Below are 17,037 nucleotides of genomic sequence, written 5' to 3' on the forward strand. Positions count from 1 at the left end.
CTCCTTAATGAATATTGTCAAGGCTCAGGGAGAGATTTGGAATGGAATAATTGTGTCCACTGTATTGACGGGTCTGGCAGTTGTTTATAGCCTGTAGGTCGCTTATCAGTCCTGCCATTGTTTTCAAATTTTTTTGTTATATGCCAATATTCCCAATAACCTTGCCTATTTTATATGATTTGCTAGTACTACAGTACAATAAATGTATGTAGATAAAAGAGTTCCAACTCACCACAATGAACACAGTGTTTGTTCATTTTCCAGCAAATTGAGGTTTAATTAATGTGCCATCTGGCATTGGGAGGTAAGTTTTTTCATCACTTTAACATAAAAATGGAAGCACCTTGGGTGAAGGCTAATATTTAATTTTGTGAAGTTCCCACAGGAAGCCTGTTTACCTTCAAGTTATGGCTGTTAAAGAAAATCATTTCCTTAATTATCTATGTATTAATACTCTATTTCAATAGGTGCATTTTTTATTATTATAGTCTATTATAATTTTTAATGAACTGCTGGCTTGACGTTTAATGATTCAAGTTTTATTATACACACAATCTTTTTATTCTTAAGTAAATCAAAAAGTCCTTAAAGTAATGAAAGTCTTAATCAGTTTAAAGAAACAGTGACTTGATTAATCATATTAACAACAGATGTTACACAGTGGTTAATGCTGCAGGCTCACTGCTCCAGGGGGCCAGGTTTAAAGAAAGCCCCGTCTGGTCACAGCCTTTGTGGAGTTTTAACATGTTAACATCTGAAGGATATCTATCAGTTCATTGTTTTTTAACCGACACAAAGCATCAACTGTGTCAAATGTCAGTCACTTCAAGTTAATTTATAAGCAAGTAAATCTGTTTAGCTGCTAAATAACCTTTGGATGTGGGAGGAAACCAGAGTACCCAGAGAAAAACCCTACAGGGAAATAGAAAGGAACAGTAGAGAGTAAGCAAACAACACATGATAAGTGTTCAGGGCTCAAAACCATATTCTTGGAAATGGAAGACAGCAGTACTAATTTACACTGGGCAAACATTTTTTTTGTTCAAAATTTTGGCTTCCTGAAAGGTTTTTGGTGAATATGATAGACAGTTTCACACTAAACAGAAATATAATTTCAGATGGACTGTATCATGTATGAATTTGTAGAAAAACTAAATTAATTTTATTGAATTTAGCATGTCTAGACACTTAATAAAGCTGAGTGGTGCTCTGGGTGCCAGCAGCCTTGGGTTCTTTCTCTTCCTGGGATATCAATACTTATGTATCAAGATGAACTAGGGCAATGAGGACACAAATAACACATTTCTGGTGTAAAGTGCATTGTGTCCAAAACAAATTGTGGTGCCGTTCAAAGTCTTCAATAAACAATCTGTTAAAACAGTACTTGGTAAGTTAAAATGTAATAAATAATGACAATAAATAATCTGTTAAAACCAAGGAGTCAGAATCGCACTTCGTTTTTTTCCGTAGTGCTACTCTCTTGGGTCACCCTGCTCACCCATCACTTAAGTATACTCAGCAGAGCTCAGACATCAGAAACATGGTTCCCAAATGACTGCCTTCTCAGCCACCTTACAATGGTATCCACCTTGCCTGCAGGATGCCTAAAGAACTCAACTGCACCTACTCTCAGCTGTTCGGTAGGAGCAATCCTATCCACCCGTCGAGCGGAACTCTGTGTGGTTTCCCTGATCAGCTTGCCACTCACAAACTGTTCCCTTTTCAAAGAACTTTCTTCCTTGATTTCTTTGTTTTTTTCTTCTCTTTCTATTCTATTTTTACCCTTATAAGTGTAGGTACTTTCACAAATGACCCACGGAGCATCAGTGGGGACTGAATGTGCTGATTGCAAATTCAAATAGTAATCAGCTAATTTCCACATTAAACATTTAACAGCATCTGAGCCCTTCTCTTGAAAAATGGAGCATCGCCACTGACCCTGGAGACACTTCACCACAAGCTAACGCATTGTATTAGTTCAATTGTGCTGATGCATCATTGCAATGTCCTGGTGAAACCATTCGGCATGTTTGTCACTGATTGCACCAGGATTAGCAGGGAAGTAGTCAAAAGCGTGAATGCAGAAAATGAATCTTTTGCGACATGTTGCACTGTATGGTTTTCTATATTTGAAGCATTTTGTCAACCAGTTGAATGTAGTTTGGTGCATTGTAGTTGCCAAGAAAATTATGAACAAAATTCTTGAATGCCTTTCATGCAGTTATCTCTGGCCCCACTAGCAGATCTTAAAACTGCTTATCATTGATGACGGGTCTAATTTGTGGACCAACAAAAATGCCTTCCTTAATCTTGTCATCAGTTATTTATGGAAACATCTGTCTCAGATACTGAAATCCTTCCCCTTCTTTGCTGATTACTTTCACAAAATTTCAAACAAATTTTTTTATTGTCTAAATTTTACATGAAGATGTTGACAAGTGGATTATGTGACAAACTTTTCTGCCTTGAAACTAACTGTACCTCCTTCCCTTATACAGACTGAGCACCAGCCAGCGGTGGAACTGTGACTCCAGTCACCAAGACACTAAGGCAGGTTTGCTCTGTCCGCTTTTTGCTTATTGCTAGTTTGCGTCCATTTTTTATATTTTGCATGTGATTATCATTCTGTCTGTGTCTTGTTTGAGGCAGGTTGGCACAGTGATTGGCATTGCTGCCTCACAGATCATGTCATATTTTTAGCTGTGATAATCAGGTCAGCATAGTTGGCAGATGCTTCTCTGACCCTCAGGGACACTTAAAACACCATTGCACCACTATAATCTAGTCAAAACTATTTCAGTTCTTCCTTGCCCATTGACTTCAATGCAGTTTGCCAAGTTTGGCAAAGTACCCACACATTTTCGCAATTTTGTCTAACTCACGGCAAAGTGAATTCTGTTCAATTCGCTCATCACTAATGAAAAAACATTCATGACAAAAACAGGATGTATTTATGAAGAAGGTAGCACAGGTTTTGATTTTGAGTGGGTTTTACGGGAAGAATAGCACAGGCTTATTCAAGCATATTTTTATTAAAGTTTTCAAAATAGATTAGGGATTTGAGATAGTCTCTAGTAAGTACAATATTATAAAGAATCATATTCTCTCTTTTAACCAAACATTCAAATCTTTTGGAAATACAGTAGGATGACACCAGAGAACCCACAATAAACTCATTCAGACAGCGGACAGACGTGCAAATGCCACATAGCCAGTGACAGGCTATCAAGGTTTATGGATCAAAAGAGGCCAGGAATAATAAAAAAGGAAATCAAAAATAATGATTTATTTCTTCAGTTACTATCAATCCAAAAATCTGTTTAAAATCTATATTTATTGCATTTTACAGGGCAATGCCATCTCATTTTCATTTTACATTATACTAAAAAGAGATATTGGGCGGCACAGTGTCGCAGTGGTAGCGCTGCTGCCTTGCAGTTAGGCGACCCGGGTTCGCTTCCCGGGTCCTCCCTGTGTGGAGTTTGCATGTTCTCCCTGTGTCTGCGTGGGTTTCCTCCGGGCGAGACTTATGAGTTGTGAATGCCATGGTGGACAGACAGACATCTTGGCATGACCTATTTCCAAGATGGAAGGTGCCAGGGGATAGATTAGTAGAAACCAGAGGCTAGAAGCAGTTTCATCCTCTATTCATTATGTGGCAGTGGTCCACTGGAGGCATCCCAGCTTGGACACCCAAGGGGTTAATGGGAACTGGAGTCTTGAAGTGCAACCCTGTTAGGGTCTCTGGGTGCTGCGAGTGGGCGCCGTTGGGAGAGGACTGCCCTGGTTTTCAAATAACTCAGAAGTGCTCCCCACAAGCCATGCCGGGTCACCAGAAGCCATTCCGCATCCAGTATATAAGGTCGCTCGGCTGGAGGTGGAAGGAGAAGAAAGAGTACCAATTTTCTGTATGATTATTGGCTGTGCTTCATTATATAATGTGCCTGGTTATTATTTGAACCTGTCATTGTGTTGTGTATTATTGTGTATGTGCTTTGAAGCTCGGTGACTCCCCCTACTAGTTACACAGTACAAGTAGAGGATATGTATGAAGGTTTTGGTGAATAAATACAGTGGAAAAGACAACATTGCAGCTGTCTAAAATATTTTTTATTAATCCACTTTAAGCAAGCTTGGAATTACATCATCCTGTCATCCCAATATTATGTCATGAAGTCTATAATTAAAATAGGCTACATTCATGGATCACAGAGAGCATCAACAGTTGGGGGCCTATGGAGGAAGGGTGTAAGTACTATTAGAAAGCAGTGGTATAAAATAATATAAGGATGATTCAATATTAATTTAAAATAGCTACAAATCTGTATATCAAACTGATTACTGCCTCATCATAAAATGGATTTAAATAGATGTCTACAATCAGTAAAAGTTAGTAATGCCATCTTTTGTCCTCTTCTCTTTCTACAAAATTCTGAAAGTGCTGAGTGCAATGAATTTTCTATATGCACTTTTAACCATCATGCACCAGGCTTTTACTGTCTACGTCCGTCGATCCAAATCTCATAATATAGGCTACATAAAATATGACAATGAGAAGTTTAATAGACAGCAATGTGCAATACAGCAGAGTTTTCTTTCACATACAGTTTCATGAAATTTATGCTAAAACTTTTTTCACATGTGATACCACAACTGTGTAACACACTGAGAAGAGTTTGTTGCAATTTTTAAATTTTTTTTTCAGAGGTGGAAAGAAAGGTGCATACTGCTTCTTAAGGATTTGGCAACACCATACACTCAAGTAAGTTTCTCGGAAAAGGTCCAAATGAAAATAAACCTAAGAGAAGTGCCTTTTGCAAACTAACCATGATAAACATAAACTACAATGAGGCAAAAGGGTAATGTAATCCAAATTAAATGAAAAGAAAATGCTGTAGCAATCTTTGATGAGGTCCTACTTTTGCAAGTGTTATTTAAATTTTGTATGTGACCATAAAGCATCCTCCCATCAGCCCCAGGATGTTCCTGTGACTGATGGTAATTGTAGTCCCTGGACTGGCACTACCAGTAACTTGCATATGAGATCTAAATATTGGAGGAAAAGAGTTCTTTATACACCCCATACTCAATACTTTGCTTCATGGGCCAATGGGATGAATTTCATTGGATACAAGATTGCATAGTTTTGCATTTTTTTAAATTTGTAATATGAAACTTGCAGGGTTTGTTCCAAATTCAGTATTGCTCGATCACTGGATGCTTACTAATAAGCTTAAAGTTCTGCAGTCTGTTCCTACAATCATACTTCTTCTAGGTGTAACAATTCTAAAGGAAAATTAAGTTAGCTGTGTGTTTTAAGTTAGAAGGATTTCATCAAAAATCATGTCACATCTTGTTGAGTGCAAAATTGCCTCATATTTCTGATCACAGTGAGGAAGTTAATGCAGGAATGTTTATAAAGTTACATGTTTTCAGCTTTAGTTTTGCACTAGTAAAAAAATTCAATATATATAGTTATTAAAGTTTTGTATTTTAAGACTGATGTACCGCTGCACTACAAAACTTCATTCAATTGAATTTGAATATGTGAAGTAAAATAATACATTAGTAATACTTTTAAATGTACAGATTTAACATGCTGTAATTTGTCAAGGAATAATGGGCTCCCAAGATTCTTTTTTTTATTTCTACAGTAATTGAAATAAATCTCAAGATACAGGTTTATAGTGAATAAGAAGCCACTTTGCTGTACCTCCAAGGGTAGCTGATACCAGTATGTGGGTCCCGTATTTTTTTATGATGGTATCAATGAACTGCTGTGTGGAGGGTCTTCTTCCCAGCATGCGAATACTTTTCTGGAACTCTGGCATTAAAGGGACAGGATTGCGGATTAAATCCCTCCGTTCAATGGCTGTATTCCTCACCTTCCAACGGGCAAACTCTCTAAAAGATAAAATAAAAAAAAGTGGTCAGTAAAATAGGCAATGCATTTTAATTATCTCGACAATTTTGAAGCTGACCTATGAGAAGAAATAAAGTATTTAATCCTGCATGAAAATAATTAATGTGATCAGATAAAAAATAGATGTGTAGGGCACCATAATAGATAGATAGATAGATAGATAGATAGATAGATAGATAGATAGGCTTATAGGTAGAAAAGCACTTAATATTAATAAATTGAACTAAATGGGATATTTATACCATACACTATATGATGTTATAGAGGATGTAGGATTATATAATAGATTCTGAATGCAACTGAACAAATGGGTAACTTTTATTGGTTTCCAAAAGAACTTTCCATGTGATAAATAGATAGATAGATAGACAGACAGGGTTATATGTAGAAAAGCACTTAATGTGAATAAATTGAACTAAACTGCATAGGTAATATATACACTATACGAGGTAACAGATGATGTATGATTATATAATTGATTCTGAATGGAAATGAATAAATGTCCATTTGTGAATAAACATAAAACAGACGTGAAGAATACTGCAGAGATGTTTTCCAAATTTGGGAAAAGGATACAGTCAGAAAATATAACTTGTTTTTTTTTTTCATATACTTTATGGGAAACTGGCTTTTCAAATGACCTTTCAAGGTTGTTTCCATATCTAAATTTCACTGAATAACATTAACTTTAAATATGATACAGTCAGCCTTTTTAGCTAGTATTTTAATCCGACTATATAATCCAAATATTTAATTAAATTTGGCTCAATCAGGGGAGTAAATCTGTGCAGTGGTGACCATTGTTGCCTCCTGGCATATGAGATCGTCAGTCACTGACTATGCGGAGTTTGTTTGTTCCTCCTGTGTCCGTGTGAATTTTTCCATCCATCCATCCATTCTCTTCCGCTTATCCGAGGTCGGGTCGCGGGGGCAGCAGCTTAAGCAGAGAGGCCCAGACTTCCCTCTCCCCGCCACTTCTTCCAGCTCTTCGGGAGAATCCCAAAGGCGTTCCCAGGCCAGCCGGGAGACATAGTCCCTCCAGCGTGTCCTGGGTCTTCCCCGGGGCCTCCTCCCGGTTGGACGTGCCGGAACACCTCACCAGGGAGGCGTCCAGGAGGCATCCTGATCAGATGCCGAGCCACCTCATCTGACTCCTCTCGATGCGGAGGAGCAGCGGCTCTACTCTGAGCCCCTCCCGGATGACTGAGCTTCTCACCCTATCTTTAAGGGAAAGCCCAGACACCCTGCGGAGGAAACTCATTTCAGCCGCTTGTATTCGCGATCTCGTTCTTTCGGTCACTACCCATAGCTCATGACCATAGGTGAGGGTAGGAAGGTAGATCGACTGGTAAATTGAGAGCTTTGCCTTACAGCTCAGCTCCTTTTTCACCACGACAGACCGATGCAGAGCCCGCATCACTGCGGATGCCGCACCGATCCGCCTGTCGATCTCACGCTCCATTCTTCCCTCACTCGTGAACAAGACCCCGAGATACTTGAACTCCTCCACTTGGGGCAGGATCTCTCCCCCAACCCTGAGAGGGCACTCCACCCTTTTCCGGCTGAGGACCATGCTCTCGGATTTGGAGGTGCTGATTCTCATCCCAGCCGCTTCACACTCAGCTGCGAACCGATCCAGAGAGAGCTGAAGATCACGGCCTGATGAAGCAAACAGGACAACATCATCTGCAAAAGCAGTGACCCAATCCTGAGTCCACCAAACCGACCCCTTCACCACCCTGGCTGCGCCTAGAAATTCTGTCCATAAAAGTTATGAACAGAATCGGTGACAAAGGGCAGCCCTGGCGGAGTCCAACTCTCACTGGAAGCGGGCTCGACTTACTGCGGCAATGCGGACCAAGCTCTGACACGGTTGTACAGAGACGAACAGCTCTTATCAGGGGTCCGGTACCCCATACTCCCGAGCACCCCCACAGGATTCCCGAGGGACACGGTCGAATGCCTTTTCCAAGTCCACAAAACACATGTAGACCGGTCGGGCAAACTCCCATGCACCCTCCAGGACTCTGCTAAGGGTGAAGAGCTGGTCCACTGTTCCGACCAGGACTAAAACCACACTGTTCCTCCTGAATCCGAGGTTCACTATCCGACGGACCCTCCTCTCCAGAACCCCGAATAGACTTTTCCAGGGAGGCTGAGGAGTGTGATCCCTCTATAGTTGGAACACACCCTCCGTCCCCTTTTAAAGAGGGGACCACCACCCGGTCTGCCAATCCAGAGGCACTGTCCCGATGTCCATGCGATGTTGCAGAGGCGTGTCAACCAAGACAGTCCTACAACATCCAGAGCCTTAAGGAACTCCGGGCGATCTCATCCACCCCGGGCCCTGCCACCAAGGAGTTTTTGACCACCTCGGTGACTTCAGTCCCAGAGATGGGAGAGCCCACCTCAGAGTCCCCAGGCTCTGCTTCCTCATTGGAAGGCATGTTAGTGGGATTGAGGAGGTCTTGAAGTACTCCTCCCACCACCCACAACGCCCGAAGTCGAGGTCAGCAGCGCACCATCCCCACTATATACGGTGTTGACACTGCACTGCTTCCCTCCTGAGACGCCGGACGGTGGACCAGAATCTCCTCGAAGCCGTCCAAAGTCGCTCTCCATGGCCTCTCCAAACTCCTCCCATGCCCGAAGTTTTGCCTCAGCAACAACCGCCGCGTTCGCTTGGCCTGCGGTACCTATCAGCTGCCTCCAGAGACCCACGGACAAAAAGTCCTATAGGACTCCTTCTTCAGCTTGACGGCATCCCTCACGCCGGTGTCCACCAACGGGTTCGGGATTGCCGCCACACAGGCACCACCACCTTGCGGCCACAGCTCCGTCAGCCGCCTCAACAATAGAGGCACGGAACATGGCCCATTCGACTCAATGTCCCCACCTCCCTCGGGGCGGGTTGAAGTTCTGCCGGAGGTGGGAGTTGAAGCTACTTCTGACAGGGGACTCTGCCAGCCGTTCCCAGCAGACCCTCACAACACGCTTGGGCCTACCAGGTCTGACCGCATCTTCCCCACCATCGAAGCCAACTCACCACCAGGTGGTGATCAGTTGACAGCTCGCCCCTCTCTTCACCCGAGTGTCCAAGACATATGGCGCAAGTCCACGACACGACCACAAAGTCGATCATCGACCTGAGGCCTAGGGTGTCCTGGTGCCAAGTGCACATATGAACACCCTTATGCTTGAACATGGTGTTCGTTATGGACAATCCGTGAGCACAGAAGTCCAATAACAAAACACCGCTCGGGTTCAGATCGGGGCCATTCCTCCCAATCACGCCCTTCCAGGTCTCACTGTCATTGCCCACGTGAGCATTGAAGTCTCCCAGCAAAACGAGGGAATCCCCAGAAGGTATGCCCTCTAGCAACCCTCCAGAGACTCCAAAAGGGTGGATACTCCAAACTGCTGTTCGCGCATACGCACAAACAACAGTCAGGACCCTTCCCCACCCGGCGGAGGGAGGCCACCCTCTCCACGGGTAAACCCCAATGCACAGGCTCCAGTCGGGGCAATAAGTATGCCCACACCTGCTCGGCGCCTCTCACCGGGGCAACTCCAGAGTGGTAGAGAGTCCAGCCCCTCTCAAGGAGATTGGTTCCAGAGTCCAAGCTGTGCGTCGAGGTGAGTCCACTATATCTAGCCGAACCTCTCACCTCGCGCACTAGCTCAGGCTCCTTCCCTTCAGAGAGGTGACATTCCACGTCCCAAGAGCCAGTTTCTGTAGCCGAGGATCAGACCGCCAAGGTCCCGCCTCGCCACCACCCAACTCACATTGCACCCAACCTCCATGGCCCCTCCCATAGGTGGTGAGCCTATGGGGAGGAGGACCCACGTTACCTCTTCGGCTGTGCCCGCCGAGCCCCATGGGTGCAGGCCCGGCCACCAGGCGCCGCCATCGAGCCCCACCTCCAGGCCTGGCTCCAGAGGGGCCCGTGACCAGCGTCCGGCAAGGGAAAACGTTGTCCACAGTTTTTATTTTTCATTGGAGGTTTATTGAACCGCTCTTTGTCTCATCCCTCACCCAGGACCAGTTTGCCTTGGGTGGTTCTACCAGGCATAAAGCCCCGGACAACATAGCTCCTAGGATCATTGGGACACGCAAACCCCTCCACCACGATAAGGTGACGGTTCAAGGAGGAGGTGTGAATTTTTGTCTTTCCCTATTGTCCCGTTATTGATGTGGGTGTTTAAGTGATTAAGTAAGGTGATTCTCATTCGTCCTTACGAATGAAAGTAGTGCCTGTGGTGGACAATCTATTATTGGCTTCTTCCTTACAAAATTGGTTGCTGCTGGGAACGGATTCACAAATTGAGAGGATTTAAGAATAATGTTTTAGGATTAAACAATTATCCAATTTAAGCAGATATAACCCAAAAATCTAACAATATAGGATTAATCCATCCATCTTTCCATCTCTTGAGCTCATGTATTCCTAATTATTAGCTTGCAATTCTGCCTCACACCTCTCAGGGACTGTGTTCAGTTCCCAGCCTGGCATTCTTGGGTGCCTGTGGAGTTATTTCTTGCCACACTGCAAGGGTTCATTGCCAAATCTAAATTTTGCAAGTTTTAGCAAGTGTGCCCTGTTACAGACTGTTGCTTCTTCTGTTGATTCCTGTTTACAACATGATTGGCTCACTGCCTATATATTCCTTAACTGGAATAATCAAAGAGAGGATGGATTGTAATAAATCTACAAAAGTTACAAGGAAAAACTGAGAATATCAGTCAAGATGATATCAGGAAAGTGAGGAGTCAACAACTGTGAAGTGTGTTGGCAGAAAAAAATAATAAAACTATTTTAATTTCTAAAGCTACATTTTCACATATAAATGAGAAATATCTATATACAGTATATAAAGAATATCTATATATATAAAAGTCAATGTACGTGTGTGTTGATGTATGTATATTCCAGCATCACGTCCGAACGGCTGGAGCGATTTTTTTGAAACTTGGTACACGTTTCTCATTGATCGACTAAAAATACTGAAGGTGTGAAATCACCCCCTTCTGGGTATGGTGGGGGTTTGATCTTGTGGTCTTGTATTCATGTTATCATGCAGTTAACCACCAACTGAATGACCACCAGAGGGTGAACTGGAGGTGACTGCCAGCATTCTTTATGTTTGAGGACCACTGCGCCCCTGTTGCTTTTGAAATTAAATAAAGTTGTCTGGTTCCGAGCGTCAACTGGATGATAGCATACACACAAGACCGCAAGACAAGCACATTAGTAAATCTTCATTGTTTGTTAATTTATTTTTAATTTTTTTTTTAATTATATTTTTCTCAAACGATTAAAAAAAAAAACACTTTATTTTCCTGGTATTTCAACTAGTTACATATCAAAATACATTTGAATACCATTGTGGTCCACGATATTTAGTGTTTAGGTTTATCATTTCTACAGTTTATTTTAGCTAGGGCTGCGGTGTACTTAGAGAATAAATGAAGGCAATTGTCCATGGATACTGTGCATCATACAAGATCTTCATTAAAGTGGCTGGTGCTGCTAACAAAATAAAATTTAATATGATGGTTTTTATTTGTTACTAACCACATATATTACACTTTCATAAGCAGGCACTTTAGTTTTAGCACTTGTAACACCCATATAAAGACAACTAAGGCACTCAATGCCACTTTAGATTATTGACTGCATTATTAGGCCCTCATTATATACAACTCTTACTGTATCTGAAATTGCCATTTAAAATATTGTCTATTATTAGTGAAAACTGCTTGATACTATGAAGATTATGCGCCTTCTTAAGCGCACTTCAATAATGTTCGATAAAATATACAGGAAAAGCAATATTTTGTACAAGATGTAATTTATTTACAGAGCAAATTATTAGGAACATCTGTACACCTGCTTATCCATGCAATTATCTAAGAAGCCAATCACGTGACAGCAGCTCAGTGCATAACGTCATGCTGATATAAGTGAGGAGCTTCAATTGATATTCACATCAAACACCAGAATGGGGAAGAAATATGGTTTCAATGATTTTTGCTGTGGCATGATTCTTGGTGCCAGACAGGCATTTATCATGGAAGTCAAATACAAAACAAGGTCTGGGAATAAAAATAAGAAATGTTTATTAACTATCCCGTATAACAGTTACATTGTAAGTATGCACTGATAATGCCTAGATTCTTAAAAGATTAAGAACACTATAATTAGAAAAAGTTAATGTACACGCTCAAACATCCACAGAAGTAATTAACTATGAATAAATTAAAAGTCCTTAATATATATAATTAAATTATTACTTAATTTGGTCTATGAGCATTCCCATGGAGTTACCATTGTAATAATTCTTTATTTTGTGTACATCAAGTGAGATGTATGGCATGTTTTGCTATCTGTTCTGGGAAAATAAAAATGCCATGCAGATAAATACATTTAAATTGATTCCTCTAAGACATACTGAATGGTGCGCAGGCCGAGTGAGATGTCTGTTAGAGGACACTGAAGAACCTTAAGGAACATTCGGAGGATGTGCACCAGAGGGGCGCTGATTTATTGGGGATACGTTTGTTTATGTTAGCTGAGGACTGTAGAGACTCATATACATTTAAAACAGGCCAGGTCTAAAGTGTCATATAAAGATTGAGAAAATAAGATTATGATTTGACTTTTGTTTAAAGAATTAGGTGAATAAATACTGTTATGTTGGGTTGAAGGGTGTGCTCCAGTTGAAACATTTCCTGTGTTATTAAAAACACATCTACTAAGGTGTGTTGGGTGAAGATAAACTGCTTAGATGTACAGGGTTGGGAGGGTATTTGTAAACATGACCTAAAGAATACTGGATTTCAAATGAAGTATTATGTGAAGCGTTTCAATACTTTTCTGGCCAACAGAAATGGAGTCATAAGTGAAAGAGATTAGGGATAGAATTACATATAATAGAAATTAAAATCATGGACGTTTTTATGTGAACCATGTACAGAAAAAGAATAAAAAGACTAACAAATCAGGTACAGGTAGAATTTAAAAAATATCAGCGCCTGACATACTGTTGCCCTTAACAGCTTCAGCAGGGAGATCTGTCGTAGAAGACAGCTGATGGTGCCTGGGGACACAGACCGTGACAGCATAATGTTCTTTGCCAACATCTACCTCAATGACACCCTCATTATACATGGCAGACAAAGTGTCCTTTAAACATTTGACAAGCTGCTCAATCACTTTCAGGAGCACGTGAACGCAAAAACAACAGAATAAAGCTGGACGTGTACCCACTGATGCTAAACCCAAAAAAAGTAAGTCAAGCTGCATTAGGCATCGCTCAGTACGCACAAAGCTAACAAAATTACTGCTGAAAAAAATTAATAAAAGTCAGAAGAGTAGATATATGGCTTGTAAAAATAGGAAAATGTAAAAAGACCAGTGAATTCATTCCAACCAGAACCCTAAATGAAGGAAAACCAGCAGGCATGGATACAACACATGTGATAAGTTCCAGTTAGAAAGCACACTTAGAAAGGGCTACTGGGTTTTAAGTTAAAAACTGATTTTCTGTTTACAGCTGCATGTTTCAAGGAAACTGCTTGAGCAATCAACTATGACAACTTCAACAAATAACATTATCAAACATCTCCAATGTCCTATAATAACTAGAGAGAGAGAGAGAGACATCTACTGGCTATAATAAAGGTTTAGGTCAATATAGCTACACATAGGATACACTTCTAGGAAATATGTATAGTGGAAACTCGCATATAATGAAATATACCTAGATGACCCCTTATATTACTTATGTTAAGAAGTACAGAAGCACAGGGAATCTGGAAATTTTAGAACTAGACGTTGGCAACCCTAGGGCATCAGCAGTTGTTTGGAATGAATGTGAGCTCTTTTAGAACCCCTTGCTATTAGTTATAATGGAGCAATGGAGTGGTGCGCAAGGAGCGTTTGCTGTGAAAGCCTTTTATTAGAATGGTGATAGTGTGAGTGCTGCGCAAAGGAAAATTTGGAGTTATTACCAGTTAGGATATCATGATTGTGTCCTGTCTGCTAATGAGATTAAAACATGGGGGTGTAATTTCGAAGAAAAGGGTTCAGCCTTAAAAAAGAAGTCCCCAGTTGGAGCCACTTCGCATACTGCCCGACAATTGATGGTAGCTATTCGACAATTGTTTGGAAGGGGTGACATTCCATGATCTTCAAAATCCCCAGATCTCGCTGTTTGTGATTTTTTTCAGGTGTGCCGTACACGTCCTGCAACCATTGCTGAACTAAAAAAGGAGGATCAAAAAGGAAAACGGGAGAAGTGAGAAGTGAGGTGCATGCAAGCGCCGAAAAAATGTAAAAGTGCATGCATGCGCCATCTAGTAGCTGTGGTTGAGGATGAGCAGAGCAGACTGCTCCATTCATACACAGGGCTTTCATTTATATATGTCTAATATCTTTAAATGTTCTACAAAGAACTCCAGGAGGTCTGCTTCTACGTCCTCCCTCTTTTTATTGTGGTCAGAGAGGTGGTCTCAGCAGTGGATCATTGAGTTTGTGGAGTATATGGAAAATTTTGCTTTCTTTTGCATTTTCTGGTTTATTTGATTACGGCTTCTCCTCCTGGATTTCAGATCTGACTGTGTACTGTGACTTATTTGGTTTGGATTGCCTTTTTGATCCTTCTGATTTTATTTTTGCTTTTTCCAAATTATTTGCTAATATACTCTTAATTTATAAAGATTCTCAGTGTACAGGCACTGGAAATAAAAACCTGCCATAGAGAGAGACAGGCAATGAGATGAAAAGTACAGATAAAACAAATATATATAGTCATTTTTTTTTGTAAAAGACATAGATATGCTGTTTCACAATATGTGTTCCCATGCATGCACACTTAAGTGCCTTCAATAGCTGAACAGTAGGGGCCACTGCCACTGTATCTCTGGTTTCCTCCACAGTGTAAACCCATCTCCTAGCGCTGCAAGTATTGCTTCTCTTGGGATCAGAAGAATATGCCAAACCAAGTAGGGCATCTCTTGACCCTCTGAATCGGAGTTCTTCAACTCAGTCCCGGGGACCATCTATGGCTGCAGGCTTTTTGTCCAACCATATTCACAATCTGTGACAATAATTGATCTCATTTAATTAGTTGTCTTTTTTCTCTTCTCTTATTCTACATTCAGAAAAGCACAATAGTATGATTTTTACATAAAATATTTAGATTGTCTCCCCCAGGAATGTTGAAAACACCAAGAAAGGCAAGATTGAGTCTCAAGAAAAAGGTTTAAAAAACACTTCTCTAATATCCTAAGACTGAGAGCTCAAAAAATATTTTGTGATCCGAGAACAAACATTTGTTACTCTTTGTTTTTGGATGCCCTATGGGACACTGTTCTTTGGACTGTTTTTTTTTGTTATTAAATGGGTGTGGTTAAGTTAGCACACCAAAGATTCTGAAGAATAGTGATGAGCAAAACAGGTAGTTTCCATTCACATACAGACGTGTGAAACTGACACTAAAATTTCACAACTGCATAATGTAAAACAAACTAAAGAATTTTTTGGGGGTGTGGAACACAAGGAATACTGACCCTTTAAGCCTCGTTCACGCATCTGTGTTTACCTGTGTTCTTTTCTGTGGCTGTGTAAAACATATAATCCATAACTCACTGGCAAAATCAATTCTATTTATGTTTTTGTTCACATCACTGTGAAGTACAGGGTGCACACAAAGTCCATATACCCCTATCTTTAGGAGCATTTACAGGAATAACCATGACAATCTGGTTCCTGTGGACATCAGCCCAAGTCTTCCCGGTATTTCGAGGTGTGTTTCCGACATCCTGTCTGGTGTTGCCACCTGCTGCCGCTCAAGAAATTGCAACAACGTGGCAGTCGTTCCAAGACAAAGCGATGGGTGACACAAGTGTTTTCATGATCGAGGAGCGTTTGGATGCTGACTTGGACAGACGTCAGGAAGCTTGTGATCTGATGCTGCACCAATTGCCAACAAATGCTGAAAAGGAAAAGGTTATGTTCTCTGACAAGTGCGCGATTTATCGCAGCTTCCACAAACGAAACGTATTTTTCTGGGGAAAAGAAAATCCACATTTCTTTGCAGAAATTGAGCATAACTCACGACACGTGATGATCTGGGCCGGAATGACAGCACAGCATTTGTTTGGCCCTTATTTTTTTTGATGGTTCTGTTAACCAAATCAGTTATCTGGAAATACTGAATGGCTGGCTCATCCCGCAACTGAGAAACCAGGGCGTCCTTGACAGTGTTTGGTTTCAACAAGACGGGCCACCTGCCCATTTCGCAATCACCGTGCGTGATCGCCTCAACAAAGTTTTTGGGAATCGTTGAATCGGATGAGGATCAAAAAACAATCCCGCTCCTCTTTCGTGACCTCCGAGAAGCCCCGATCTCACAACTCCAGATAATGCACTGTGGGGATTTATCAAAGAAGACGTGCGGCAGTGCAGTTATTCATCGAACGATGAACTGAAACATGCTGTTCGCGCAGCGTTCCAGAAAGTCGCCCCGCAAATGTTGCAGAACATGACCAGGAGAACCTGGCGGCGCATTCGGCTATGCAGAGATCATGGAAGGACCCATACAGATGTTTTGGATTCCTAAGAGGTAACCCTTAGCTTTCAAAATCCTCCAAAAGATAGGGGTATATGGACTTTGTGCGCACCCTGTAGTCAAGTAGTTCAGCAGAAAAAAAGAACTGATAATATTTAGCATATGTCTTGATATATATTTTGTATATTGTCTTTAGAATTTTAATTAAATTTAAAAATAAGTTTGAAATTCCAAAACGGAACTCACTGAAGAGCTAGCCTGGGGTAATACAGGTAGCCAAGGTGAAAGGAAATAAACAAGCTAACAGCTGGACTGGGGGGACTGAAAAATTTGCATCAATCTAATAGGAACCAGTATAACAGGAGTGGTTTGCTAAAATTGGGTGCGGACATGTCAGAAGCATTGTTTTAGTTTTTTTGAGCCCCAATATCAGGAACACGGACACTTATGAGTCCTTCTTCGAGGAAGAAACCCTTAAGTTTATGAGCCTGTGTAAGGGTTAGGTTTTTAGAAATCTGAGCACGTTTTTCAACATCAGG

General features: G+C 41.3%; 1 protein-coding gene across 2 annotated transcripts in view; it reads right to left on the reverse strand.

Moving 5' to 3' along the window:
- Positions 1–17,037, reverse strand: part of brinp1 (bone morphogenetic protein/retinoic acid inducible neural-specific 1) — a 621,084-nt gene that overhangs the window by 292,406 nt on the left and 311,641 nt on the right. For both annotated transcript variants that reach the window (XM_039762747.1, XM_039762748.1), the window contains exon 3: positions 5,714–5,904. In XM_039762747.1, coding sequence (XP_039618681.1) covers positions 5,714–5,904 — 191 coding nt within the window. The remainder of the gene's footprint in view (positions 1–5,713; positions 5,905–17,037) is intronic.

The sequence above is a fragment of the Polypterus senegalus genome, chromosome 9 (assembly GCF_016835505.1).
Source record: "Polypterus senegalus isolate Bchr_013 chromosome 9, ASM1683550v1, whole genome shotgun sequence".
Lineage (NCBI taxonomy): Eukaryota > Metazoa > Chordata > Cladistia > Polypteriformes > Polypteridae > Polypterus > Polypterus senegalus.